Below are 26,395 nucleotides of genomic sequence, written 5' to 3' on the forward strand. Positions count from 1 at the left end.
CTACTCTTCCGGAGTGCCCTTCTCTCGTTACAGCCCATGGTGATGGCTTCTTCTTCTTGATTTCACAGTGCCCGTCGTGCCGATACCCAAGACCACGCAGGCTCCCACGACCACTACCACAACCACAACCAAAACAGCACCAACGACTACTACGCTAGCACCGACCACTCCAAAACCCACAACGAAGCCTGCTCCCGTCACCACGGTCGTTCCGGTGACTGTTCCGTCACCATATAGCATCGGTGAGTGAGGATGTTTGGATAAATGTGAACAAAAGCGTCGGTTTGATGTATGTATGTTGAACTTCTTTCACACCGTACTTAGCCAACCATACTAATCAGAGGTGCGGGGGAAGGACAACGAACTAAACACAAAAGCAGTGCTAAAGAAATTAATTTCAATCTAGATTTAAAAGTGTGTAGCTCCAGTAACTTCCTAATATCGGACGAGCATTCCAGGTGGCCGCAGAAGTGCGTCTGAAAGCGTGCGATGCGTTGACCGTCTTTGTTCGATGGCTTAGCCATGTGATGGTTTATGCTCCTTGACAAGATCGGCAAGGTATTGTGGTTCATTTGCGGTAAGCAATGATGATGCCCGAGGTGCGCTGGCATTGTTATTTCTTTTGTTACCGGCGTCAGTTGAAACGATGGGACAAGATTTTTTATTTGTTCAATCCCCTACCCACATTCATCTTCCCATCAGTACTAATTCGTACACCCCAGGCGATCAGCAAGTTGCCTACGTTTCGGTTAAGACGTCGGGACTCCTGAGAGCTTCCTCTAGCCAATGGTCTTCCATCAGCACTGATGTGACCAAGCAATTGTAGGGCTGTATCTTTTCTCTGATAGGCCTCATCAGGATGAGGATTTTGAGCACATATTTTCACTTGCCTATTCCTGCTTTTTGTAGAGTGCATCAGTTAGCCAACGTGCACGAGTACCACCGGACATGCCGTGATCATTATTCTCGCCACTTTACAGACAATCGCTACGGTGACGTGGTGTTCGTGGTGGACGGATCTTCCGGCATCTCGGCGGCCGACTTCGGGACCGTGCGGACGATCGTCTCCCAGATAATTACGGGGCTGCAAGTGGGGCCGGACAACACGCGTGTTGCGCTCGTGACCATTGGGGGCACTCCCAAAGTGGACATCTTCCTAAACTCGTTATCCGGAAAGGCCGAGCTGCTGACGGCCGTAGAAAAGTTGGTGCCGGTCGGAGGGCCGCTCAACCTGGGCGCAGCTCTGCAGGTGGTGGTCAACAGCGTCCTCAAGCCTGAGAAGGGCTCCCGCATTCACCTTGGAGCTCCCACGGTATGATCGGTCTTCCTCTGTATGGAAAAAAGTGTCTAGCTCTGAATTTAACTGCTTTTTGTCTTTAGTTTGTTATTCTTCCCCCGCACCTACGATTAGCGCATTTGGCTCCATACGGTTTGAAAGTTCAAAGTATACATACATAAATTAGCTGAATTACATCTGCATTGCTGAGGGTGATGGTCTAACTGGAACCATTGTCTACTGATCTTCGAGGCAAAATAGTTTGAACGTGTATTTTCTGGGGCCAAAAAAGTTAATCTCCCTGTCTTTCTGGATAATTATAGCTATTCAAGGATCTGTAAGGTCTACCTGGCTTACTTGTGGTTGATTGGAACTTGCGCAAAGAGAGTACCGCAGATTGGGCAGTCAATAGGAACGCGCTTGTCTTGTAGACGGACTGGCCCAGGTTGAAGTTGAGGAATGGACTGGAATGAGGACCAGGGTCTCTTATCCTCAGATCATTGTACAAACTGGAACTCTCAAACCAGTGCAGTTGTGGTAATTATGCGGTGCTGAAGTTGACCACCTGGTGATGTACTGCAGATGCTGGTGACGATCCTTGGCGGCAAACCAGCCGACGATGTTTCGGGGTCGGTGGTGACACTGAACGGGCTGGGGGTGCGTCACGTGGTGCTGTCGGGCGGATACCAGGACACAAAGGTGCTGGACAGCATCGCCACCTCCTCGCGCCTTGTCAAGACCTGGTCCTCATTCCAGTCCATCCTCAACTTCAACCTGGGCCATTTCGTCTACAAGACAAGTGAGTTCCACGTCGTCACTTTTGTCTGCACGAACGAAAGCGTCAAGCTCTATAGCGCCGTAACATGGCCAGCCGTTAGAAAGGTGCTGAACAAAAAAAAACATTGAACGTTCATCATTAGTCCACTGCAGTGAGAAAGTTGATTGGGTGACACTTGTGGCTATTCACAGTGTTGCGTAGTCTTGAGCGAGCTTCTGAATGACGGCAGTGGCATGCGGGCCGGCAACGGCAAAGGTGCGGTTTCCGAACGTTAGTTTCATCTTTTTCGGAACACGTGGGTGACTGTGTGCAGCAGATCAGGAGGTGCTGCCACAGTGGTGTCATGAAACTGCAAACTATTTTCTTTTTTATTTTACCAGGTAGGTGCCCACTGAGCTATATAGCTCTTTTTAGAAGCAACCTGGCCACAAATTATAGATCAACGATGTGGCTTATCAAATACTTAAAATGCACGTGGATTCTAAATTTGGAGGGAACCCCCCCGGAGGACCCGGAGAAATATCCACACGACCACGGGGGATAGAGAGAGATATGCAAACTTCAAATGTACAGCAGACGTCAGAGTCGGGACCGAAGCCATGCCATCCTTCCTGCATACCAGGCGAGGTCATTAACATCTCGCAACTGTGGCTAAAATGGCTAGGCAAACAGAAATTTCCATCCAGAGGATGTTGCCAGTTCGATCTCGTGGCGTGGCAGTTGAAACAACAGGCCCACAATTCTCTTAAATCCCGCTGCTATCCCCTAGCAAGCAGCATAAATGGGTTCACCAAAGCGGCAATCAGACTGAAGGTCGCGTGTGGCGAGGTAGTCCCACGTCTCCCGGAACTTCTCTACCTGGTGTGGTTACTAAGTTACCCGTACGGTACTCACACCGGCCTCACCAGCAACCTATTGGCCAGAATCGATCTGTGATTGGTGGCGGGAGATGAGATGTGGACCGAGATGTGATGATGTGCAGGATTGGTGGCTGGGATTAAGGTGACGAGGATGAGGTGAGGGGGAGGGAATGCGATCGGTGACCGGAGGAGGGACTGGAGCAGAAAGCTGTGGATGTCGGAGGGAGCTGTCGTTGATCTGTGCCTGCACCTCGGATTAGCACAGTTGGCTACGTACAGTTGCGAAATAAGTTCAACATGCATACGTGCCTGCTACATAGACAGGTCCAAATGATACTATTGCTACAAAAATAAATCATTGGGGTAGAGGGGGGGTGCCCTTTTATTTTGTACCACAGGTAAGTATATACAAATAGTTACTTATTTTTTGGGTTCTGTATGTTTGTAAATAAGAAAACACCAAAACGTAACTCCACCCTACGGGCATCATTTATTATATTCATACATGAGGCTGTGTGAGAAGTCTCCCGATCATGCTGCCCCAAATTGTAAGTTACAAATGTGAAAATGTGTGTGCGTGCAGAGGAAAAGGCGAGTGTGGTGTTTGTGGTGGACACATCGACCATCACAGCCGATGAGCTCAAGGTGGTGAAGACATTCATCGTGGGTATAGCCCATCATCTGAACCTGGCACCCGACAGCGTGCGTCTGTCCGTCGTGAGCTACGGAGCCAACTACCAGAAGCTGGTGGGTCCGGCAGAGATCAACTCGCCCAAGCACCTGGAGGCCAAGCTGGGCAGTGTCCTCGTGCCTACGGGCGGAGCCACAAACACTGGCAAGGCCCTCACCTACACCATCACTGACCTGCTGGCCAAGGAGCCTGCAGATGTTAGCAAGGTGAGTAACGCTTGGCATTGTGAGGTTCATCTATCAGGTGCAGTAAGCTCCTGACAAACTCAGCCCCTATTGCTACGGTATTTAACATTCGGCACTGTACGTGGCAGAACTTAGTCGTCATCCCAGAAAGAGTGCAGGTAACGGATGCTCGTTTTATTCCATCAGAGCGTGGTGCTGATAACGAGCGGACCTTCGAGTGACTCCGTGGCCCCCATCCCGGAGCTGCTGCAGAAGCACGTGGTGAGCCTGTTTGCAGTGGGCGTGAAGTCCAGCGACGTCAAGCAGCTCCAGACGCTCGTGTCCCGTGGAGGATACTACTACCAGCTCTCGGACTACTCGCTGCTCTCAATGATCCATAGCCAGATCATCATCAAAGCCCTCTACCTGCCTGCCAGTGAGTGTGCCCTGCGTATCTACCCCACGATCCAATGAACTACTACCAATAGGATTCACTATTGGTAGTAACTCTTCTTCACCCATCGCACACACTCACAGATATATAGAGAGAGTCCGCCACCTGTCCTGGTTTTGCTCTTTTTCAGGGACACGAAACGTCTCAATGTGTTATCAGTTGTGTATAGGTACACCACTCAAGGCAATGCTAGTATATGTAGCTCTCCCCTCTGCCAGTGATGTGAGGTATTCTTCTTTCTATAATATGTCCATTTTTGTGTACCTCAGGTGGCAGACATACTCACATAGCACGCAGAAAATGTAGAGTTGCTGAAACTTCACAATCAGTTGCCACCAAATTGTAAGCAATCCCTTATTGGGGGAAACGATCTACGTATCTCATGTAATTCCAATAAATACTAGTTAACACTTACATCATGTAAGTTTGTCAGTAGCACGGTTCATCCAGTTATGTTTGATCATGTTGATCGTATCCATTTGCTGAACGAAAACGTGATGAGGTCGCACTCATTCACACGAAGTGTTCGCCACAAATTAACCACAATGCTTTGTTGATCTGTCGAGGACCATAAATCATCACGGGAAGTCCGATTATCCTAGCGGTGGCTTTTGGCTAACCAAAAACACAAAGGCGGTCACTACATCGCGTGCTTTCAGGTGCACTTCTGTCACTGGAGCTGTGCGCTTAAAAATCTAGATTGAAAACGAGAATTTCTTTAGAACTGGCTTTTCAGTGGTTAGTTTGTCCTTCCGACACAGCTCGGATTAGCAAGGTTAGCTACGTACGGTGTGGAAGAAGTTCAACCCACATACATATTGAAACCATAAATGAGCTAGGCATGTCCGTTTCTAATTATACGTCATGGAATGTTTATCAATCTGGCGAAGGAGGTATTACGGAAACCTGGTCTCTCTATTGTATTATTTTACAAAAATGCATATTTACTCTGGGTCCTAATGGAGTGTTTTGCGTGTGTTTCAGTTCAACAGGCCGTCACAAGTAAGTGCTGTTTCATTATCTTCACTGTTCGTCAAACACCGTAAACTCCGAACATTGAAGCTTTGTCACGTTGTGCTGTGCATACTCCATGTTCATGCCGTAAAATCGTGTAACCCTCTATTCTAATTCACAGCTACGGTGGTGACAAACGAGTTCCAGTACAAGTTGGTACCAGGTGAGGTGCTCCCTCCCGTGCGTGCCGTCGGTGAAGACGTTTTAAGTTGTCCCTGCCCATTGTCGTGTTACTCTGCTGCTGTTGCATAATGTCGTTGGCTTGGCAGGGCCGTGATGGTGGCTGTGTCTGTGTGTGGCGTCGACCAGGCAACCGTGACGCGGACGTGGTGTTCGTGGTGGACGGCTCATCCGAAGTGTCAGACGCCAACTTCGCGCTAGTGCGGACGATCGTCTCCCAGATAATTGCGGGGCTGGACGTGGGGCCGGACGCGACTCGCGTCGCACTGGTGACCGTGGGGGGCACACCCAGAGCGGATATCTCATTCAACTCGTTCCCTGGAAAGGCCAAGCTCCTGGCCGCGGTGGGAAAGCTGGCGCCGGCTGGGGGACCGCGCAATCTGGGAGCGGCTCTGCAGCTGGTGGCCAACAGCGTCCTGAAGCCTGACAAGGGCTCGCGCAGTCAATTGGGCTCTACCACGGTAGGTCATTTTTCCTGTGTGGAGGGGACAAAGCTATGCAGCTCTACCTGATGAAGTACACTACTCGAATCATATCTGCAGCCATGAGAATCATGACCTACAGGCAACTACTGTTCGCTACCTCGGATTAGCGCGGTTGGCTACTTACGGTGTGAGAGAAGTTACACATACATCTATTGCTCTTTCATTTGAATGTATTTTACACGAAGATAAGCTTGGGCCTAATAATTTCCAATCTCTGTTTTCTTTCGACAATTTTGACCAACTGTTTTTTCTGGGTTCTAATCAGCTCTGTCTGTTTACTACTGGATTGTTTGTATCTCAGCTGAGATATGAATGCAGTTCGATCTCCCGGCACTGCCGTCTTATACCCTCAGATCGTTTACACAATTCTGGGTGGCAAGCCCGCTGACGATGTGACCGCGGGAGCATCCCTGCTGCGTGGTATGGGCGTGCTCGTGTCCGCGTTCGGAGCCGGCTACAAGGACTCCAGTGTGCTGTCCAGCATCGCCACCTCCAGCTCACAGGTGTTCACCTGGTCCAGCTTCCAAGACCTGGTCACCAAGAGCAGCTCCCTCACGGGGAACAGCCTCTACCTGCCGAGTACGTTGGGCCAGCCAAACATTCACCCTACTGGCCTGGATCTCACAGCTGCACCCTAAAAGCCTTGTTTGAAGGAAGCTTATTAGAAATACGAACTGTCATTTGTCCTACACAGATTGTTATTGTTGAGCCATTACATTTCTGTGTTGCATGGAAAGTGTTCCCTTATGGAAGAACCAAGTTGTAGCAAAAAGGCATTTTGAGATGCCATATTTTCCATTAATTTTGTGGTTATCGTATACAGCATACCGCACGTACAATTCCCATCAATTAAAAAATCACGGGTCAAATATGTGAGCATAAGCTTTTACCAGCAATAGTAACAAGACAACTACAGCGATGTGTGAGCATAAAACAACGTGGACTGGCAAGCACAAATGCTGAATTGGCAAAGGGCACGAACGGACAGGTAGAGGACAAGCTGGGTGACTTATCATAAAGAGCTTGGTGGGCTGGGCTGAAAGGGGTGGAAGCTCTACGAGCAGCAAAATAAAAGGATTGAGAGGGATGAAGAGCAGTGCATCTCTTGCACCAACATAGCAGAAATGTCTACGGAGTTACATGTTGCGGAATTGCATAAAGGCAAATCCTTAAATCTGTACGTTTGTCTGCAGAGAGGAAAGCAAGTGTGACGTTTGTGGTGGACACATCGAGCACCATCACGGCCGATGAGCTCAAGGTGGTGAAGACATTCATCGTGGGCATGGCCAATCGCCTGAACCTGGCACCCGACAGCGTGCGTCTGTCCGTCGTGAGCTACGGAGCCGACTACCAGAAGCTGGTGGGTCCAGCAGAGATCAACTCGCCCAAGCACCTGGAGGCCAAGCTGGGCAGTGTCCTCGTGCCCACGGGTGGCGCCACAAACACTGGAAAGGCCCTCACCTACACCATCACTGACCTGCTGGCCAAGGAGCCTGAAGATGCCACCAAGGTGAGTGGCGCTCATGCACTGTGATGCAGTTGCTTGTGGTGACTCAACATTGTAGACTTCTGATGATTTACCACTTCGTCGTGATTCTGGATAACGCTTCTGGTTTGTATGGGGGAGGAATGGTTTATGCCCCGTTTGTATATTTGCATTACTCCATGAGCCTAAATAAGAAGGGGCAGATCCTAAAGAGGAAAGACCCAGTGGGGTCTCATCAGGAAGGGGTGGAGCCTGAGGAATAAGGAGGCGGGGCATAAAGAGGAAGGGCCGGGGTCTACAGAGGTTGAATTTCCCCGTTGAATTAAATCAATACAAGCAAGAGGTAGTGTACATTTAGAGCCACAGATGCAGCCACAAGCCATCTAGTCTACTTTAATGGTGACGTAAATAAATCATTATATGCCTACATAATCCTAATCTAATTTTATATATACACAGCACATTCACTCAAGGCGCTTGACAGTTTGAAACACAATGACAGAATATAATGATATAGATGACAGGTGCGTGCAAGGATTGAGGAATGAGTGACCATGATAGAGAGTATTTGGGAGTCACAAAAGGGTAGAGGAGAGACAAAAAGGAGTTGAGGGCTACGTGAGGCACGAGAATGGGCATTAGAAAAGAGGTGAGCCTTTAAGAGAGTGGGGTTGTGACTACGAAGTCTGGGAACCTGACAGACTCGGCCTTGAATGTTTCTTTTCCACTGTACAACTGACCCCTACTGGAGCCATGCCAAGTCAACCAGCTGTGGCTCAGGAGGCCCCAGGTATTTTTTTGGTGCAGAAGCTGAACCTTGCTACTAATGTCGCACACAATGAACGTGCCATTAGCCCCACACCTGGCCCATCTTAGCCCTGAGACAGATTCACATATCTCATTTGGCCAACGTATCAGGGTTCGGTTCTGGCTCGGCATGACAAATAGCCTGTCGAAAACAACCGCTCAGCTCACATGTGCCGGCGGTAAAAGGCGGCCATGATATTTTTCTACTGTTAGCACACACGGCAAGACGCATTCATCGTCCCCAGGAATAACTTTGGAACCCCGGGTGATCGTTTATTCCATCAGAGCGTGGTGCTGATAACGAGCGGGCCTTCCAGCGACTCCGTTGCCCCCATCGCGGAGCTGCTGCAGAAGCACGTGGTGAGCCTGTTTGCGGTGGGCGTGAAGTCCAGCGACGTCCAGCAGCTCCACACGCTCGTGTCCCGTGGAGGATACTACTACCAGCTCTCAGACTACTCGCTGCTCTTCCGCCTGCAAGGCCAGATGGTCAACAAGGTCCTCTACCTGCCTGCAAGTGAGTCTGCAACACCGAGCTAAGTACAGTCGCCATTTGCCTTCACCAACATAAACTAGGAGCAGTTTCTCAGCAACTGAAATAGTTCACCTCAAGTATTTTAACTCGAAAATTTACTTGGTTTGTATTACCTGTACTACCTAGAACAGGATCCTATCAACATAATGCATCCTCATGCAGTCCTTTTTCTAAAATACTTTAACACCTTTAAGTGATCGCGAATATTGTCGAGTCATTCTGGATGTGAAGTCCTCCTGCAGGGACTCCATAATGGACCATGACAGGAAGAGTTGCTTTTAAGTATGAGTTGTAAGTAACAGTTGTCTCTACTTTTGCGTTTCAGTCCAAAAGGCCACGACCAGTAAGTGTTTGTTATCCTCTCTGCACCACATGATCCTTTTTGGAAATCCTCAGGCAGTTTGCTGAGTGGTCACATATCCATGACCATGTCATCTTATTCACACTCGCTCTCATTCACAGCTATTGTGGTGACAAAGGAGTCCCAGTACAAGGTGGTGCCAGGTGAGACACGTCCTGGCTTTTTTGCACTCCATGCCTGCCATCGGCGAAGAAGTGTTGAGTTTTCCCTGCTCAATGTCACGTTCCTTTTGCTGGTGTTGTAGAATGTCGTTGGCTTGGCAGGGCTGTGATGGTGGCTGTGTCTGTGTGTGGCCGTCGACCAGGCAACCGTGACGCGGACGTGGTGTTCGTGGTGGACGGCTCATCCGAAGTGTCGGACGCCAACTTCGCGCTAGTGCGGACGATCGTCTCCCAGATAATTGCGGGGCTGGACGTGGGGCCGGACGCGACTCGCGTCGCACTGGTGACCGTGGGGGGCACACCCAGAGCGGATATCTCATTCGACTCGTTCCCTGGAAAGGCCGAGCTCCTGGCCGCGGTGGGAAAGCTGGCGCCGGCTGGGGGACCGCGCAATCTGGGAGCGGCTCTGCAGCTGGTGGCCAACAGCGTCCTCAAGCCTGACAAGGGCTCGCGCAGTCAATTGGGCTCTACCACGGTACGGTCATTTTTCCTGTGTGGAGGGGACAAAGCTACGCAGCTCTACCTGATGAAGTACACTACTCGAATCATATCTGCAGCCATGAGAATCATGACCTACAGGCAACTACTGTTCGCAACCTCGGATTAGCGCGGTTGGCTACTTACGGTGTGAGAGAAGTTACACATACATCTATGGCTCTTTCATTTGAATGTATTTTACACGAAGATAAGCTTGGGCCTAAAAATTGCCAATCTCTGTTTTCTTTCGACAATTTTGACCAACTGTTTTTCTGGGTTCTAATCAGCTCTGTCTGTTTACTACTGGATTGTTTGTATCTCAGCTGAGATATGAATGCAGTTCGATCTCCTGGCACTGCCCTCTTATACCCTCAGATCGTTTACACAATTCTGGGTGGCAAGCCCGCTGACGATGTGACCGCGGGAGCATCCCTGCTGCGTGGTATGGGCGTGCTCGTGTCCGCGTTCGGAGCCGGCTACCAGGACTCCAGTGTGCTGTCCAGCATCGCCACCTCCAGCTCACAGGTGTTCACCTGGTCCAGCTTCCAAGACCTGGTCACCAAGAGCAGCTCCCTCACGGGGAACAGCCTCTACCTGCCGAGTACGTTGGGCCAGCCAAACATTCACCCTACTGGCCTGGATCTCACAGCTGCACCCTAAAAGCCTTGTTTGAAGGAAGCTTATTAGAAATACGAACTGTCATTTGTCCTACACAGATTGTTATTGTTGAGCCATTACATTTCTGTGTTGCATGGAAAGTGTTCCCTTATGGAAGAACCAAGTTGTAGCAAAAAGGCATTTTGAGATGCCATATTTTCCATTAATTTTGTGGTTATCGTATACAGCATACCGCACGTACAATTCCCATCAATTAAAAAATCACGGGTCAAATATGTGAGCATAAGCTTTTACCAGCAATAGTAACAAGACAACTACAGCGATGTGTGAGCATAAAACAACGTGGACTGGCAAGCACAAATGCTGAATTGGCAAAGGGCACGAACGGACAGGTAGAGGACAAGCTGGGTGACTTATCATAAAGAGCTTGGTGGGCTGGGCTGAAAAGGGTGGAAGCTCTACGAGCAGCAAAATAAAAGGATTGAGAGGGATGAAGAGCAGTGCATCTCTTGCACCAACATAGCAGAAATGTCTACGGAGTTACATGTTGCGGAATTGCATAAAGGCAAATCCTTAAATCTGTACGTTTGTCTGCAGAGAGGAAAGCAAGTGTGACGTTTGTGGTGGACACATCGAGCACCATCACGGCCGATGAGCTCAAGGTGGTGAAGACATTCATCGTGGGCATGGCCAATCGCCTGAACCTGGCACCCGACAGCGTGCGTCTGTCCGTCGTGAGCTACGGAGCCGACTACCAGAAGCTGGTGGGTCCAGCAGAGATCAACTCGCCCAAGCACCTGGAGGCCAAGCTGGGCAGTGTCCTCGTGCCCACGGGTGGCGCCACAAACACTGGAAAGGCCCTCACCTACACCATCACCGACCTGCTGGCCAAGGAGCCTGAAGATGCCACCAAGGTGAGTGGCGCTCATGCACTGTGATGCAGTTGCTTGTGGTGACTCAACATTGTAGACTTCTGATGATTTACCACTTCGTCGTGATTCTGGATAACGCTTCTGGTTTGTATGGGGGAGGAATGGTTTATGCCCCGTTTGTATATTTGCATTACTCCATGAGCCTAAATAAGAAGGGGCAGATCCTAAAGAGGAAAGACCCAGTGGGGTCTCATCAGGAAGGGGTGGAGCCTGAGGAATAAGGAGGCGGGGCATAAAGAGGAAGGGCCGGGGTCTACAGAGGTTGAATTTCCCCATTGAATTAAATCAATACAAGCAAGAGGTAGTGTACATTTAGAGCCACAGATGCAGCCACAAGCCATCTAGTCTACTTTAATGGTGACGTAAATAAATCATTATATGCCTACATAATCCTAATCTAATTTTATATATACACAGCACATTCACTCAAGGCGCTTGACAGTTTGAAACACAATGACAGAATATAATGATATAGATGACAGGTGCGTGCAAGGATTGAGGAATGAGTGACCATGATAGAGAGTATTTGGGAGTCACAAAAGGGTAGAGGAGAGACAAAAAGGAGTTGAGGGCTACGTGAGGCACGAGAATGGGCATTAGAAAAGAGGTGAGCCTTTAAGAGAGTGGGGTTGTGACTACGAAGTCTGGGAACCTGACAGACTCGGCCTTGAATGTTTCTTTTCCACTGTACAACTGACCCCTACTGGAGCCATGCCAAGTCAGCCAGCTGTGGCTCAGGAGGCCCCAGGTATGTTTTTTGGTGCAGAAGCTGAACCTTGCTACTAATGTCGCACACAATGAACGTGCCATTAGCCCCACACCTGGCCCATCTTAGCCCTGAGACAGATTCACATATCTCATTTGGCCAACGTATCAGGGTTCGGTTCTGGCTCGGCATGACAAATAGCCTGTCGAAAACAACCGCTCAGCTCACATGTGCCGGCGGTAAAAGGCGGCCATGATATTTTTCTACTGTTAGCACACACGGCAAGACGCATTCATCGTCCCCAGGAATAACTTTGGAACCCCGGGTGATCGTTTATTCCATCAGAGCGTGGTGCTGATAACGAGTGGGCCTTCCAGCGACTCCGTTGCCCCCATCGCGGAGCTGCTGCAGAAGCACGTGGTGAGCCTGTTTGCGGTGGGCGTGAAGTCCAGCGACGTCCAGCAGCTCCACACGCTCGTGTCCCGTGGAGGATACTACTACCAGCTCTCAGACTACTCGCTGCTCTTCCGCCTGCAAGGCCAGATGGTCAACAAGGTCCTCTACCTGCCTGCAAGTGAGTCTGCAACACCGAGCTAAGTACAGTCGCCATTTGCCTTCACCAACATAAACTAGGAGCAGTTTCTCAGCAACTGAAATAGTTCACCTCAAGTATTTTAACTCGAAAATTTACTTGGTTTGTATTACCTGTACTACCTAGAACAGGATCCTATCAACATAATGCGTCCTCATGCAGTCCTTTTTCTAAAATACTTTAACACCTTTAAGTGATCGCGAATATTGTCGAGTCATTCTGGATGTGAAGTCCTCCTGCAGGGACTCCATAATGGACCATGACAGGAAGAGTTGCTTTTAAGTATGAGTTGTAAGTAACAGTTGTCTCTACTTTTGCGTTTCAGTCCAAAAGGCCACGACCAGTAAGTGTTTGTTATCCTCTCTGCACCACATGATCCTTTTTGGAAATCCTCAGGCAGTTTGCTGAGTGGTCACATATCCATGACCATGTCATCTTATTCACACTTGCTCTCATTCACAGCTATTGTGGTGACAAAGGAGTCCCAGTACAAGGTGGTGCCAGGTGAGACACGTCCTGGCTTTTTTGCACTCCATGCCTGCCATCGGCGAAGAAGTATTGAGTTTTCCCTGCTCAATGTCACGTTCCTTTTGCTGGTGTTGTAGAATGTCGTTGGCTTGGCAGGGCTGTGATGGTGGCTGTGTCTGTGTGTGGCCGTCGACCAGGCAACCGTGACGCGGACGTGGTGTTCGTGGTGGACGGCTCATCCGAAGTGTCGGACGCCAACTTCGCGCTAGTGCGGACGATCGTCTCCCAGATAATTGCGGGGCTGGACGTGGGGCCGGACGCGACTCGCGTCGCACTGGTGACCGTGGGGGGCACACCCAGAGCGGATATCTCATTCGACTCGTTCCCTGGAAAGGCCGAGCTCCTGGCCGCGGTGGGAAAGCTGGCGCCGGCTGGGGGACCGCGCAATCTGGGAGCGGCTCTGCAGCTGGTGGCCAACAGCGTCCTCAAGCCTGACAAGGGCTCACGCAGTCAATTGGGCTCTACCACGGTACGGTCATTTTTCCTGTGTGGAGGGGACAAAGCTACGCAGCTCTACCTGATGAAGTACACTACTCGAATCATATCTGCAGCCATGAGAATCATGACCTACAGGCAACTACTGTTCGCAACCTCGGATTAGCGCGGTTGGCTACTTACGGTGTGAGAGAAGTTACACATACATCTATGGCTCTTTCATTTGAATGTATTTTACACGAAGATAAGCTTGGGCCTAAAAATTGCCAATCTCTGTTTTCTTTCGACAATTTTGACCAACTGTTTTTCTGGGTTCTAATCAGCTCTGTCTGTTTACTACTGGATTGTTTGTATCTCAGCTGAGATATGAATGCGGTTCGATCTCCTGGCACTGCCCTCTTATACCCTCAGATCGTTTACACAATTCTGGGTGGCAAGCCCGCTGACGATGTGACCGCGGGAGCATCCCTGCTGCGTGGTATGGGCGTGCTCGTGTCCGCGTTCGGAGCCGGCTACCAGGACTCCAGTGTGCTGTCCAGCATCGCCACCTCCAGCTCACAGGTGTTCACCTGGTCCAGCTTCCAAGACCTGGTCACCAAGAGCAGCTCCCTCACGGGGAACAGCCTCTACCTGCCGAGTACGTTGGGCCAGCCAAACATTCACCCTACTGGCCTGGATCTCACAGCTGCACCCTAAAAGCCTTGTTTGAAGGAAGTTTATTAGAAATACGAACTGTCATTTGTCCTACACATATTGTTATTGTTGAGCCATTATATTTCTGTGTTGCGTGGAAAGTGTTCCCTTATGGAAGAACCAAGTTGTAGCAAAAAGGCGTTTTGAGATGCCATATTTTCCATTATTTTTGTGGTTATCATATACAGCATACCGCACGTAAAATTCCCATCAATTAAAAAATCACGGGTCAAATTTGTGAGCATAAGCTTTTACCAGCAATAGTAACAAGACAACTACAGCGATGTGAGAGCATAAAACAACGTGGACTGGCAAGCACAAATGCTGAATTGGCAAAGGGCACGAACGGACAGGTAGAGGACAAGCTGGGTGACTTATCATAAAGAGCTTGGTGGGCTGGGCTGAAGGAGGTGGAAGCTCTACGAGCAGCAAAATAAAAGGATTGAGAGGGATGAATAGCAGTGCATCTCTTGCACCAACATAGCAGAAATGTCTACGGAATTACATGTTGTGGAATTGCATAAAGACAAATCCTTAAATCTGTACGTTTGTCTGCAGAGAGGAAAGCAAGTGTGACGTTTGTGGTGGACACATCGAGCACCATCACGGCCGATGAGCTCAAGGTGGTGAAGACATTCATCGTGGGCATGGCCAATCGCCTGAACCTGGCACCCGACAGCGTGCGTCTGTCCGTCGTGAGCTACGGAGCCGACTACCAGAAGCTGGTGGGTCCAGCAGAGATCAACTCGCCCAAGCACCTGGAGACCAAGCTGGGCAGTGTCCTCGTGCCCACGGGTGGCGCCACAAACACTGGCAAGGCCCTCACCTACACCATCACCGACCTGCTGGCCAAGGAGCCTGAAGATGCCACCAAGGTGAGTGGCGCTCATGCACTGTGATGCAGTTGCTTGTGGTGACTCAACATTGTAGACTTCTGATGATTTACCACTTCGTCGTGATTCTGGATAACGCTTCTGGTTTGTATGGGGGAGGAATGGTTTCTGCCCCGTTTGTATATTTGCATTACTCCATGAGCCTAAATAAGAAGGGGCAGATCCTAAAGAGGAAAGACCCAATGGGGCCTCATCAGGAAGGGGTGGAGCATGAGGAATAAGGAGGCGGGGCATAAAGAGGAAGGGCCGGGGTCTACAGAGGTTGAATTTCCCCGTTGAAGTAAATCAATACAAGCAAGAGGTAGTGTACATTTAGAGCCACAGATGCAGCCACAAGCCATCTAGTCTACTTTAATGGTGACGTAAATAAATCGTTATATGCCTACATAATCCTAATCTAATTTTATATATACACAGCACATTCACTCAAGGCTCTTTACAGTTTGAAACACAGTGACAGAATATAATGATATAGATGACAGGGGCGTGCAAGGATTGAGGAATGAGTGACCATGATAGAGAGTATTTGGGAGTCACAAAAGGGTAGAGGAGAGACAAGAAGGAGTTGAGGGCTACGTGAGGCACGAGAATGGGCATTAGAAAAGAGGTGAGCCTTTAAGAGAGTGGGGTTGTGACTACGAAGTCTGGGAACCTGACAGACTCGGCCTTGAATGTTTCTTTTCCACTGTACAACTGACCCCTACTGGAGCCATGCCAAGTCAACCAGCTGTTGCTCAGGAGGCCCCAGGTATTTTTTTGGTGCAGAAGCTGAACCTTGCTACTAATGTCGCACACAATGAACGTGCCATTACCCCCACACCTGGCCCATCTTAGCCCTGAGACAGATTCACATATCTCATTTGGCCAACGTATCAGAGTTCGGTTCTGGCTCGGCATGACAAATAGCCTGTCGAAAACAACCGCTCAGCTCACATGTGCCGGCGGTAAAAGGCGGCCATGATATTTTTCTACCGTTAGCACACACGGCAAGACGCATTCATCGTTCCCAGGAAAAACTTTGGAACCCCGGGTGCTCGTTTCTTCCATCAGAGCGTGGTGCTGATAACGAGCGGGCCTTCCAGCGACTCCGTTGCCCCCATCGCGGAGCTGCTGCAGAAGCACGTGGTGAGCCTGTTTGCGGTGGGCGTGAAGTCCAGCAACGTCCAGCAGCTCCACACGCTCGTGTCCCGTGGAGGATACTACTACCAGCTCTCAGACTACTCGCTGCTCTTCCGCCTGCAAGGCCAGATGGTCAACAAGGTCCTCTACCTGCCTGCAAGTGAGTCTGCAACACCGAGCTAAGTACAGTCGCCATTTGCCTTCACCACCATAAACTATGAGCAGTTTCTCAGCAACTGAAATAGTTCACCTCAAGTGATTTAACTCGAAAATTTACTTGGTTTTTATTACCTGTACTACCTAGAACAGGATCCTATCAACATAATGCGTCCTCATGCAGTCCTTTTTCTAAAATACTTCAACACCTTTAAGTGATCGCGAATATTGTCGAGTAATTCTGGATGTGAAGTCCTCCTGCAGGGACTCTATAATGGACCATTACAAGAAGAGTTGCTTTTAAGTATGAGTTGTAAGTAACAGTTGTCTCTACTTTTGCGTTTCAGTCCAAAAGGCCACGACCAGTAAGTGTTTGTTATCCTCTCTGCACCACATGATCCTTTTTGGAAATCCTCAGGCAGTTTGCTGAGTGGTCACATATCCATGACCATGTCATCTTATTCACACTCGCTCTCATTCACAGCTATTGTGGTGACAAAGGAGTCCCAGTACAAGGTGGTGCCAGGTGAGACACGTCCTGGCTTTTTTGCACTCCATGCCTGCCATCGGCGAAGAAGTATTGAGTTTTCCCTGCTCAATGTCACGTTCCTTTTGCTGGTGTTGTAGAATGTCGTTGGCTTGGCAGGGCTGTGATGGTGGCTGTGTCTGTGTGTGGCCGTCGACCAGGCAACCGTGACGCGGACGTGGTGTTCGTGGTGGACGGCTCATCCGAAGTGTCGGACGCCAACTTCGCGCTAGTGCGGACGATCGTCTCCCAGATAATTGCGGGGCTGGACGTGGGGCCGGACGCGACTCGCGTCGCACTGGTGACCGTGGGGGGCACACCCAGAGCGGATATCTCATTCAACTTGTTCCCTGGAAAGGCCGAGCTCCTGGCCGCGGTGGGAAAACTGGCGCCGGCTGGGGGACCGCGCAATCTGGGAGCGGCTCTGCAGCTGGTGGCCAACAGCGTCCTCAAGCCTGACAAGGGCTCGCGCATTCAACTGGGCTCTACCACGGTACGGTGGTTCTTCCTATGAGAGGGGACAAAGCTATGCAGCTCTACCTGATCAAGTACACTACACGAATCATATCTGCAGCCGTGAGAATCATGACCTACAGGCAACTACTGTTCATTGCTCTTTGATGTGAATGCATTTTATACGAGTATAGGCTTTGGCCTAAAAAGGCCAATCTCTGTATGTATCCTTTTGATTAATTCGCTCAGAATTTCTTCTGGGTTCCATTAGCTCTGGCTGGTTTACTACTGGATTGTTTGTATCTCAGCCGAGATATGAATGCAGTTCGATCTCCTGGCACTGCCCTCTTATACCCTCAGATCGTTTACACAATTCTGGGTGGCAAGCCCGCTGACGATGTGACCGCGGGAGCATCCCTGCTGCGTGGTATGGGCGTGCTCGTGTCCGCGTTCGGAGCCGGCTACAAGGACTCCAGTGTGCTGTCCAGCATCGCCACCTCCAGCTCACAGGTGTTCACCTGGTCCAGCTTCCAGGACCTGGTCACCAAGAGCAGCTCCCTCACTGGGAACAGCCTCTACCTGCCGAGTACGTTGGGCCAGCCAAAGAGTCACCCTACTGGCCTGGACCTCACAGCTGCACCCTAAAAGCCTTGTTTGAAGGAAGCTTATTAGCTATGCAAACGAATCGAGTTTTGGGGCTCTCCAAATGAGATGAAGGCACTGTCCCTTGTCCTAGAGAGATTATTATCATTGAGAAATCATATTTCTACGTTGTGCGGAAACTGTTCCCTTATTGAAGAACCAAGTTACAGCATAAACTCGTTGTGATCACGCCTTAAGCAAGGACTTCCTGTACAGGCTTTTGAGATGCCATGTGTTCGTTGACTTTAGCGCATACTGTCCACAGCACACTGCACAAGCGAATCCAGTCGCTTTATAAATCACAGGGAAAATGGGTGAGCATGAGCCCTCACGTACAATATTAACAATAACAGCATAACAAAATATGGACTGGCAAACACAAATGCTGAATTGGCAGAGGGTATGAACGGACGGTCAGAGGACAAGCTGGGCGACTTATCGTAAAGAGCTGGGCTGGGCTCAAGGAGGTGGAAGCTTTTCGGGCTGCAAAAGTTAAAAAGGGTTTGAGAGGGATACATAGTGGTGTATCTCTTGCACAAACATGGCTGAGATGTGTAGGCGGTCCGCCCTGTCCCTCTCCTCCTGTTACAAATCCTAACGATGGGGACAGGTCAGGTAAAGAGATAACAATAACAGCAACATGAAAAATAATAAAGTTCGGATACGATGAGTAGATACTCTGCATTGTGTTCAGTCCTCCGGAGATGTGGGCGACTCCACAACAGCTGAGCGCCAGGGGTTTGGGGAATAGCTGAACTTAATTTCAAAGTATTTGTCTGCAGGGAAATTGGATATCTGCAATAATGATCAGAAATTCCCTCCACGTCACAACACCGCAGCTGAATTCCTCAGCATGGAGTCCACCCAATTCTCAATTGGGGGTGTGCGCCGTACTCTACTGTGCACGTGGGGCTCGGGATCCAATCCCTGATCGCCGTTGGCATTCACTTAATATAATAAAACGCACCGAGCTACCCGTAGCTATTAGCAGAGTGTACAATTATAGGTGTGATTAATCACAGGTGAGCTACGGAATTGCATGTTGCGGGATTGCTAAAGACAAATCCTTTAATCTGTATGTTTGTCTGCAGAGAGTAAAGCAAGTGTGACGTTTGTGGTGGACACATCGAGCACCATCACGGCAGATGAGCTCAAGGTGGTGAAGAAATTCATCGTGGGCATGGCCAATCGCCTGAACCTGGCACCCGACAGCGTGCGTCTGTCCGTCGTGAGCTACGGAGCCGACTACCAGAAGCTGGTGGGTCCAGCAGAGATCAACTCGCCCAAGGACCTGGAGACCAAGCTGGGCAGTGTCCTCGTGCCCACGGGTGGCGCCACAAACACTGGCAAGGCCCTCACCTACGCCATCACCGACCTGCTGGCCAAGGAGCCTGAAGATGCCACCAAGGTGAGTGGTGCTCATGCACTGTGATGCAGTTGCTTGTGGTGACTCAACATTGTAGACTTCTCATGATTTACCACTTCGTCACGATTCAGGATAACGCTTCTGGTTCTTACCCTCGGTTTGCATTCTGTTTCGTTTGTACATTTTCTTCACTCCTCGAGCTGGAATTTAACGTCGTAATTGACAACAGCGGTAATGTACCAAATTTGTAAACGATCAATTCCTAGACATGTAATTCAATACTTGCGTTGTTAATGTGAGAATCTGTTATTGTATTGCTGCTTTAAGAGGGATTCTCGTCATTTTCATGAAGCCGCTCTACCCTGACTGTCACCCCCCACCAAATCCCCCACTGACTCCCCACCACCACTACCCCCACTGATCCCAGGTGCCCTAACTCCTACTCACTCCACCTACCGCTGCCCTACTATCCCCACCCACCACTCCCTGTTACTGCACCCCCCCCCCCCTTCCACAATCCCCACCACTACCCAAACCACTCCAGCCTCGTATCAGGGAGGGGGGACACAACTTTTCTCCCCTAGCCCATCCTACTACTACTCGCTGCCTCCACCCCCCCTCCCCCCCAGCTATCACCAGGCCTACCCCAACCCCTATCAGTACCCTTACCCCAACCCCTCCTTAACCACTCCTGCCTGTTCTCCTGTCACCATAACTGCACGGCCCGTTTTAATGACAACCCCAATCACTATCATCTTACGTACATGTTGTAAAGCTCCTCTGAATAAGGTGCTATGTAATTATATATACAGGATAAGAAGGGGCAGGGCGAGGGGAGGGTAGAGAATGGGCATTGAGGGAAGAGGTGAGGCTTTAAGAGAGTGAGGTTGTGACTGCGAAGTCTGGGAACCTGACAGACTCAGCCTTGAATGTTTATTTTCCACTGTACAACCAACCCCTAGTGGAGCCATGCCAAGTCAACCAGCTGTGGCTCAGGAGGCCCCAGGTCGTTTTTTGGTGCAGCAGTCGAACCTTGCTACTGACGTCGCAAGCAATGAACGCGTCATTAGCGCCACACCTGACCCGTCTTAGCCCTGAGCCAGATTCACATATCTCGTTTGGCCATCGTATCAGGGCTCGGTTCTGGCTCGGCATGACAGATAGGCTGTCGAAAACAACCGCTCAGCTCACATGTGCTGGCGGTAAAAGGCGGCCATGATATTTTTCTACCATTAGCACACACGGCAAGACGCATTCATCGTCCCCAGGAATAACTTTGGAACCCCGGGTGCTCGTTTATTCCATCAGAGCGTGGTGTTGATAACGAGCGGGCCTTCCAGCGACTCCGTTGCCCCCATCGCGGAGCTGCTGCAGAAGCACGTGGTGAGCCTGTTTGCGGTGGGCGTGAAGTCCAGCGACGTCCAGCAGCTCCAGACGCTCGTGTCCCGTGGAGGATACTACTACCAGCTCTCAGACTACTCGCTGCTCTTCCGCCTGCAAGGCCAGATGGTCAACAAGGCCCTCTACCTGCCTGCAAGTGAGTAATCTCTTTTCACGTAAACCTAGTATTTTTGCAGGAGGGCAGCCCGGGGGAGTTTTGACTGGTGGGCCTTTGATAATTGTCACCTCCAGGTTAGGTCAGTGACTTGGCTTGAGCAGCGGACTATAGCCATGTTATTAAGGAAAAGATTAGGTGACCGGCTTATAGAAATACACAGTTACATTTGTCGCCCTCGACCTTGCTACCATCAGAGTAGTGTGGTGAGAATGGCGGTGATGTTTAGTGACATTTACCGGGGAGTGTGCACACAATAATCATTGGACTGGTCGCATAGAACATATCAATGTTAAGGTTTTCAGCCAGTACCCTTTATACCGAAGTTTCACTCGGGACGTTGGGCAATATCTGGTCACGAATTAGGCACGAGGCATAATGTGTGTCGATGGCACGCTGGCGTGATTGGTTAGCACGCTGGACTTACAATCCACAAGTCACCAATTCAGTCCCCGGTGTGGCAATGGAACAAACCCAAGCTAATTTTTCAGCACAAGTCGTGCGCGTTTGGGCAAAGTTTGGGGACTTCCTTCTACCTATTCCACGATATCTGGCCAGCATGGAAGAGTAGGCCAAAATGCCCTCTAAAGGGGTGGGGGGGGTCTCGAGAGCTCCCTCTACTTAAGGCCTTTCCGCCAACAGTAGCATCAGCGAGACATTGCAGGGACGCACCTTTGTTATTACAGCGAGTGCATCGGGACACCAGATGCATTATTCGTTGTAAAGGAAACAAAAAATCACGTTGCACACTTGGCTCGCAGATCAAAAGATAGACCTCCTGACGTTCCTCCGACACCGTCAGGATGACAGGAGCACAATTTGGAAGAATACGACAGAGAGAAAACAAAAGCTCCCCCCCCCTCCGACAAATAATGTGAAAACACAAATCACGCCTATTGGAGCAAACGACGCCCGGCGGGCCGGAGCAATAGTAACTAATTGGCACCACGTTATGTTTACACGTGACAAAACTTGCTAATTGGCTGCGCCTGGGTGGTGGTGGTGGGTGAACGACAACACATCTAGACGCGATACTCTCCGGTTTAGTTTGAAGGCGTCGGCGGAGGTGGGGGTGGGACCCACATGGTGAGATTTGCCCGGGGCCCCCCTATGGAGGGCAAGGCAGTCAGTCAGTCAATGGCTTTCTAATGAACGTTTTTTTTTGTGCTCTCTTTCTTCCCGCAGTCGTCAAGGCTGGTAAGCGGCACTTCCCGTCTCCCATCCCGTGTGATGTATATGCACAAATTGTGGAGCCAGTCACGCGCACGCCCCACGACCCCTCCATACCATATTCGTCAGCCCTACTGTGGGCTTTAAGTGGCACATTGCTGATTTGTGGGAAAAACATAGCCCACTTTTCACCCAGTCTCTATGCGTCTCTATGTATCCCTATGAGTTTATATGTATCTCTATGAGTCTCTATGCATCTCGATGAGTCTCTATGTATCTCTATGAGTCTCTATGCATATGTATGCGTCTCTACGTATCCTTATGAGTTTATATGTATCTCTATGAGTCTATGCATCTCTATGAGTCTCTATGTATCTCTATGGGTCTCTATGCATCTCTATGAGTCTGTAGTATCTCTATGAGTCTCTATGTATCTCTATGAGTATCTATGCATCTCTATGAGTCTCTAGTATCTCTATGAGTCTCTATGTTAGTTTAGTTTATTCAGTTGTTGAGCCAACTCACTAGGATTGTGCAAAACCTCGCCCACTTTTAACCCAGGCAACTGGAGAACAGCACAGACTAAGTGTTACTAACATTAAACACTAACAATAACACTTAAGAATCGCAGTTTAAGAGACAAAAAACATTGTATATACTATGAAAAGTAGTTAAAATAACTTTTTTTACAGACCTAACTGTGCACGTGGTGGCTCCTTCTTTCGCAGAGAATATGCAGGTGGTCATAGACACGACCAAGCTGATGGCGGACAAAACACGGATCATCGGAGGTAAATGCAGCATCAGTCAGGCTCCTGTTTATCGTTTTTTTTATTTTAACAGAGACTCAAATTTCACCATCATCTGCGGTGGTGGTGAGATGTTAACTCCCTCACCTGGTATGCAGGAGGTCGAGGGTTCGATCCTGGCCCTGATGGTGTGTCTCTCACCGTGGTCGTGTGGATTTTTGTCCTGGTCCTCCGATTTTCCCCTCCACATTTAGAATCAACGTCGCACGTTTAGAGTATTTTGCTGCAATAAATGTCAACCTGATGATAAGCCACTTCGTTGAGCTATCATTTGTGACCAGGTCGTTTCTGAAAAAATAACTACATAGCTCAGTGGGGCCTTACTTGGTACAACAAAGTTAACAGTTAATGGTTTAAATCATTTTATCTGATGTGGCACACTTAATGTTTAAATTCCCACAGCCTGGTTCGCTCTTTCCGCTTCAAAGGTGGAATTTGCAGATTCATCCCATATAGAATGTCAGTCTCACCCCAGTCCTGAGCTTCAGATTCTGCTGCTGGTTTTGATCTTCTGTGAATGTATGTATGTTGAACTTTTTCACACCGTACATAGCCAACCGTGCTAATCGGAGGTGTGTGGTAAGGACAACGAACTAAACACAAAAGCAGTACTAAAGAAATTAGTTTGTCAATCTATATGATTTAAAAGCGCATAGCTCCTAAGTGGCTTCCTAATATCGGAAGGGAAGTGCATTCCAGACGGCCACAGAAGCTCATTTGAAAGCGCCGCACGATGCAGCTGTGACCGTCTTTGATCGACTGCCAGCGTCGTTATTTGTAAGTCTAAAGCGTACTTTAAATAATGCGATGATAATTGCCATTGTTTCTTCGGGAATAATAGCATCGCCAATGCAGCTGGGCACCAATTGGAGAAATAATGTACACCAGTAACCTTGGCCGATGCTTGTTGTGTCGTCACGTGTTTTACTAACCCCCCACCACCTATGTATTCTTGGTTCTTTAAAGGTTAAGGTAAAGTCACGTAGAAGGGAAACAATAAAATAATAAATATATATACAAATATAAAACAATACAATTATCACGACGTTTCGACTGCAACACAAGCGATCATCATCAGGTGTGAAAACCACAGCAAGAAAATTTGAAAAAAGTGGCGATTATTTTTAACGTTAGCACCACGGAGAGCGATTTGACAGTTTGTTCAGATAGACGAGTCTATCTATGTTCGGAAAAGAGGAGGGGGGAGAGGAAAACAGTGGATGCGGTTCTGAAAGTCACCGTAAGCTTGAACAATCAATTAAGACCCAAAATGGTTTATCAAATCCTTCCAATGATTGCTAAGCCAGAATCCATCTTCTCGGTTGAAATTGTCTCTGTGTTTGTCTATGTGGATAGCCTCATGAACGAATCTCTCTTTCCCTCCCACAGGTGGATCCAAGGGACTTAAAGGTCAGTTCGTGCCTCCCATCTCCAATTTGCCACCTACGACATCCTCGCCAAAAAGATTGCAAATTGACCCAGGGGATTATAGCCACCCTGCACGATTGTCTGAACACATGGCCATAGCTTGGTGGAGTGCCTAGGCGGCGTGGTGGCAAGATGTTAATACTCTCGCTCGGTATGCAGCAGGTCGTGGGTTCAATTTCGACTCTGTCGCCTGCAAATTTGCAGTTTTCATGTTTCTCTCACCATGGTCGCATGGATTTTTGTCCAGGGCCTCAGGCTTTTCACGTCATATTTAGAATCAACATTACACGTTTAGCGTATTTGGGTGCTATAAATTTGGGTGCTATCAATTTCTACACGATACGCCACTTCATCGCGCTATCATTTGTGGCTAGGTTGGTTCTGAAAAAGACCTATATAGCTCAGTGGGCCTTACCTGGTCAAATAAAAAGTAATAAGTCAGTAGTAAGTGCACCTGAAGCCCATGGACCAGAGGAACGCAGGTGCCAGGTTTCTAAAAAGTGAGAAATTAAGGCAGGATGGACACATTTCATTATTGAATTTGTTAAGTCTTTGAGTCAGCTGGCCAGGATTGGTAAAAACCTGTCCCGTGTGTGATATGATAGTGTCATTGGGGTAGTGTAGCGGGTAGCGCTAGGCCACGCTACGAACCCGACGACCCGAGTTCGATTCCTGCTCACGGCGGCCACCACCGCCGGTGACGATTATCTGAAGTCGGCCCGAGCCCTCCCTAAGTCGACCGAGCCTCCAATGAATTGTGTAAAGATCTCCACTGTGGGAGACAAAGGCGGCCGGGCATGGTGCTGGCCACCCAACCCCCTCGTGCGCCGTGCCGGCCTTCATAGGCGCCCGCTACTCTCTAAAAGCACTTGCCCCCAATAGTCTGGCTAGTGGCATAATTAAACCCGAGCGTGTGTGTGCGCGTTTGTATTGCAGCCATCACCTGCACCACCACGGCCAAGGAATTCCTGACGGACAGCGCCGCAGTGTAAGAGAGCGCCGGAATTACAAGACGCGGGTGGGGGAGGGGGGGGGGTGGAGGACGTACGCACCGATGCACCGACGAAGCCGTCACTTCGCGTGCAGGCAAAACAGACGTCGTTTAATTCGAACGTCTGCTCAGGGCCCCCAGTGGGACGGCTCCGTGACGTTGCTAATTCCCGCGCTCGCTGTGTCATTGTGGTTTGTAGGGTTTTCTGTCCTCCGGGATGCCAAGCTGTCAAGGGCTACAAGGTCAAGGGCAGCTACATCTACTCATTGGTAAGGGTGGAGAGTGGCGCCTGCGTGACTCAGGGGTCGGAACACCAAGCCGGCACCGTTGAGATTCCGGGATGGAAAATGGGAATGAGTCGCACGCGATTGAAGCGGGTTCTCAAGCATGGCGGGTTGTTTGAACTAAAACTTCACGAATTTTATTTTTTATCAGGTAAGGCCCATTGAGCTTTAATAGCTCTCTATCAGAAGCGACCTGCATATCACGAATTATCGCTCAACGAAGTGGCTTATCATCGTGTGGCCATTTATAGCAGTAGCCAAATACTCTGAGCGCACGTTGATCCTAAATGTGGAGGGAAAAACCCAGAGAACCCGGAGAAAAATCCACGCGAACGCGGGCCATACTGGTTAAAAAATATGTATTATTATCGCTGCCACCGCCGCCCCTGCTGCTGTAATGAACACCGGTGGCCCCTCGGCAGGACTCGATGGTGTGCGTTGCTGCCGCGCACGCCGGCGTGGTCATCCCGGAGGTGGGCGGTGTGGTGAGGGTGGTGAAGAAGCCGGGGGTCCTCTCCTTCGACGGCTCCGTGATCAACAGCATTTCGTCGCATGCCGCACCCGGGGAGCCCCTCTCCTTCGTCTTCAAGGGCTGCCCCTGCGCTTAGACGTTTGGGGTCGGCCGCTCGCCACCCCCCCCCCCCCGCCCCCTTCTCGCTTGGCCGGACGTCTCAGTCTGCCTTCAAACCGGCTCACGCGCGAGACGACCATTGTCGGCAATGGCAACTGAGCCACGGATTCCCAGATTTCGCGCGAGTCGCTCGGTCATCGCT

At 49.7% G+C, this 26,395-nt stretch overlaps 1 protein-coding gene across 1 annotated transcript in view; it reads left to right on the forward strand.

Moving 5' to 3' along the window:
• The window catches only part of LOC116955350 (uncharacterized), a 51,882-nt gene extending 25,652 nt beyond the window's left edge, over positions 1-26,230 (forward strand). The window contains exons 21-55 of the mRNA XM_076052942.1: positions 69-242; positions 981-1,312; positions 1,859-2,075; positions 3,498-3,811; positions 3,977-4,205; positions 5,208-5,225; positions 5,359-5,400; positions 5,547-5,878; positions 6,256-6,481; positions 7,096-7,412; positions 8,481-8,709; positions 9,053-9,070; positions 9,190-9,231; positions 9,393-9,724; positions 10,102-10,327; positions 10,942-11,258; positions 12,328-12,556; positions 12,900-12,917; positions 13,037-13,078; positions 13,240-13,571; positions 13,949-14,174; positions 14,789-15,105; positions 16,174-16,402; positions 16,746-16,763; positions 16,883-16,924; positions 17,086-17,417; positions 17,738-17,963; positions 19,111-19,427; positions 20,694-20,922; positions 22,126-22,137; positions 22,839-22,901; positions 24,309-24,329; positions 25,284-25,335; positions 25,538-25,607; positions 26,045-26,230. Of these exons, the coding sequence (XP_075909057.1) occupies positions 69-242; positions 981-1,312; positions 1,859-2,075; positions 3,498-3,811; positions 3,977-4,205; positions 5,208-5,225; positions 5,359-5,400; positions 5,547-5,878; positions 6,256-6,481; positions 7,096-7,412; positions 8,481-8,709; positions 9,053-9,070; positions 9,190-9,231; positions 9,393-9,724; positions 10,102-10,327; positions 10,942-11,258; positions 12,328-12,556; positions 12,900-12,917; positions 13,037-13,078; positions 13,240-13,571; positions 13,949-14,174; positions 14,789-15,105; positions 16,174-16,402; positions 16,746-16,763; positions 16,883-16,924; positions 17,086-17,417; positions 17,738-17,963; positions 19,111-19,427; positions 20,694-20,922; positions 22,126-22,137; positions 22,839-22,901; positions 24,309-24,329; positions 25,284-25,335; positions 25,538-25,607; positions 26,045-26,230 (6,326 nt within the window). The remainder of the gene's footprint in view (positions 1-68; positions 243-980; positions 1,313-1,858; positions 2,076-3,497; positions 3,812-3,976; positions 4,206-5,207; positions 5,226-5,358; positions 5,401-5,546; positions 5,879-6,255; positions 6,482-7,095; positions 7,413-8,480; positions 8,710-9,052; positions 9,071-9,189; positions 9,232-9,392; positions 9,725-10,101; positions 10,328-10,941; positions 11,259-12,327; positions 12,557-12,899; positions 12,918-13,036; positions 13,079-13,239; positions 13,572-13,948; positions 14,175-14,788; positions 15,106-16,173; positions 16,403-16,745; positions 16,764-16,882; positions 16,925-17,085; positions 17,418-17,737; positions 17,964-19,110; positions 19,428-20,693; positions 20,923-22,125; positions 22,138-22,838; positions 22,902-24,308; positions 24,330-25,283; positions 25,336-25,537; positions 25,608-26,044) is intronic.
• Positions 26,231-26,395: the final 165 nt, after the last annotated feature.

The sequence above is a fragment of the Petromyzon marinus genome, chromosome 59 (genome assembly GCF_048934315.1).
Source record: "Petromyzon marinus isolate PM22_M1 ecotype Great Lakes invasive population chromosome 59, UKy_Petmar_22M1.pri1.0, whole genome shotgun sequence".
NCBI lineage: Eukaryota > Metazoa > Chordata > Hyperoartia > Petromyzontiformes > Petromyzontidae > Petromyzon > Petromyzon marinus.